General features: G+C 32.4%; 1 protein-coding gene across 1 annotated transcript in view; it reads left to right on the plus strand.

The window, feature by feature from the left end:
- The window catches only part of LOC125034705 (ADP-ribosylation factor-like protein 6-interacting protein 1), a 7,103-nt gene that overhangs the window by 3,122 nt on the left and 1,481 nt on the right, over positions 1-2,500 (plus strand). The window contains exons 2-4 of the mRNA XM_047626624.1: positions 160-293; positions 845-932; positions 2,095-2,244. Of these exons, the coding sequence (XP_047482580.1) occupies positions 160-293; positions 845-932; positions 2,095-2,244 (372 nt within the window). The remainder of the gene's footprint in view (positions 1-159; positions 294-844; positions 933-2,094; positions 2,245-2,500) is intronic.

Raw genomic sequence — 2,500 nt, forward strand, 5'->3', positions numbered from 1 at the left:
TTTTTTTATATAAGATCATATTGTTTTATGCATGTTATTCTATTGATTATGAAGTGGTAAGGAAAATAGAGATTCTCATTTTCTATATACTATTAATATTATATAATGTAAATAAAGTTAGAAGTAATACTTTAATACCACGATTTTTCCTTTATTCAGGATCGGCGGGTGAAGACCCTGCGGCGAGAGTTAGAAGGATGGCGCGAGGTGTTGTACGTTGGCCATTCCGTTCTTGTGTGGGAGAAGCAGTACTACCCATTCATTTCCATCTCGGCAGTCACGGCACTTTTCCTGTAAGTTTTTGATTTCAGGAAAGACAGTTTACTATTCTATTTTACAGTAAATATAAACTATACACTTGTAGATGTAAATATACACAGTAATTAATTTGTGGCTGTATTGAGGATCAAGATTTTTGTAAAGAATGGTGAAAGGATTGGTTTTGTTTCATTCTTACATATAAGCAAGTTGACTATAGCATTAGATATGGATCCTAATACTTCATGCAGTCTCAGGAAAGAAGAAATAGGCAACTCTAATGTGCCAAGCCTCTTTTGTGAAAATATAAAAGGTTGTGGCAGACAGCAAATTCCACTGAAAATAAAAGGATGTTTAGACATTACAAAACATGTAAAAAAAACACTACTATGTATATATATATTTTTTTTTCTAGTGTAAGTTAACATTTTTTTCATTCCTGAAATTGGACAAACTATTTTACTGCATTTTTCAATGTTTATTGATATTATGTACAAGAATCATGTCCCCCCTCCTTTTAGCTTCAGAATGTATCTACAAATACAACAGTGGCTTATAGTATTGTTATTAGATGTTAATTTTACAGGATGATATGGTATCTGGAACCCTCAATGTTGACACTACTCTCCGTTCTGGGCATCACAGTAACATTATGTGATTATCTGGTACCTCAGGTTAGTTATGATTCGTATGAATTGGTAGATTGAAGTTGTTTTAATTCTGTTTATTCAAACTACATTTTTAAAAATTCATTAATGATGTGAACACATACACATAATAGATGAGGTGGAGGAGGAGGAGGAGGAGGTAAGGAAAATTGAGAGAGGGAGGTGGAAGAAGGAAAAAATGACGATGCTGATTATAAAGGAATGTTGATGAAAATATAAATATTTTTGTAATCACTGTGCCTGTTATCATTTATTTTACTCACAGAGAAGGACTTGATTATTCTAATTTTCTTTACAATTGGGAATATGATTAGATATTAATTAGCACAGTCACTTGTATCCCCTGAACATCTGTTGGTTGCCTTTTTTTCTTTTTTTTTGATCTGTATTAATGTATGTAGTCAAGTAAAGGAACATGCATAATCTGTTTCTTGATACTAAACTGTTTGGGTTTCAACATTAAGTTGCTTTCATGAGTAAAAGTATTGGGAGGTCCAGTAATCGTTATATCTTTTTTCCTTTTTGTCTTTCTTTCTATAAATTGTAGGCTATATGACATTCATGGGAAAGTGCTCTTGAATATGATAACCTAGCTTCCAGTTGAAGATTTGATGTAATAATCAAACAGAAATGTTGTACAATATATAACACAATAGGATAAAAAAAAAAACATTATCACTCACTTTGCACTTTAGCTCTTCTAAGATTTTTAATACATTACATTTTTCTCAAGATGAAATTGGCATGTTAGGGTCATGAAATATGTTTCAGTAATAGTAAAGTTAACAGTTATTACAGTCAGATTGTTGATGAAAATGTGAGTTGGCTTTATTGATTTTTGGCACTTTTTTTCCACATCTTGAAGGGATAATGAAAAAGAAAATATAGATATTTGAAATCACTCTAACTGCAAAACCATCACACTTTCCTCTCTATTGACAGAAAAGAAAATTGTACATGATTACTGTGATGATTTTATTTGATTTATAGTTTGGAGTAGAATTAGTATATTATGAACCTTGATAGTGCTTCATAGCCTACATTAAATTTAGACTGATATAACAAGCAATAGGACTCTAAGACAGAAATTAATGTTTTAGTTATAGATGCATATGGCTAGATTTACACACACATCAGTTATTCTTCCTTGTGTTTTTTTTTTTTTTAGATCGTCCCATGGATCGTGGGAGCCCATTATTGGACTGGAACACATGAACGACGCTATGAACAGATCATCACCTCAGTCGCCTCGCTGTGTGGGTTGGCCTCATATGTGTCTAATACTTTGGCCTCCATGAAGGAGTCGAAGCCCAGAACAGTATGTTCCTTCAATAATTTTTTTCTGATTTTAGGTTATATGCCATTTTGAATTCATGGACACACACACACACACACACACACACACACACACACACACACACACACACACACACACACACACACACACACACACACACACACACACACACACACATGTACATATACATATACATACACATCATTTTTTATATTTTTTATTTATTTATTTTTTATATGCAAAGCGTGATTCATTGTTCTTATATCATAAATACTGT

Source organism: Penaeus chinensis, chromosome 18 (assembly GCF_019202785.1).
Source record: "Penaeus chinensis breed Huanghai No. 1 chromosome 18, ASM1920278v2, whole genome shotgun sequence".
Lineage (NCBI taxonomy): Eukaryota > Metazoa > Arthropoda > Malacostraca > Decapoda > Penaeidae > Penaeus > Penaeus chinensis.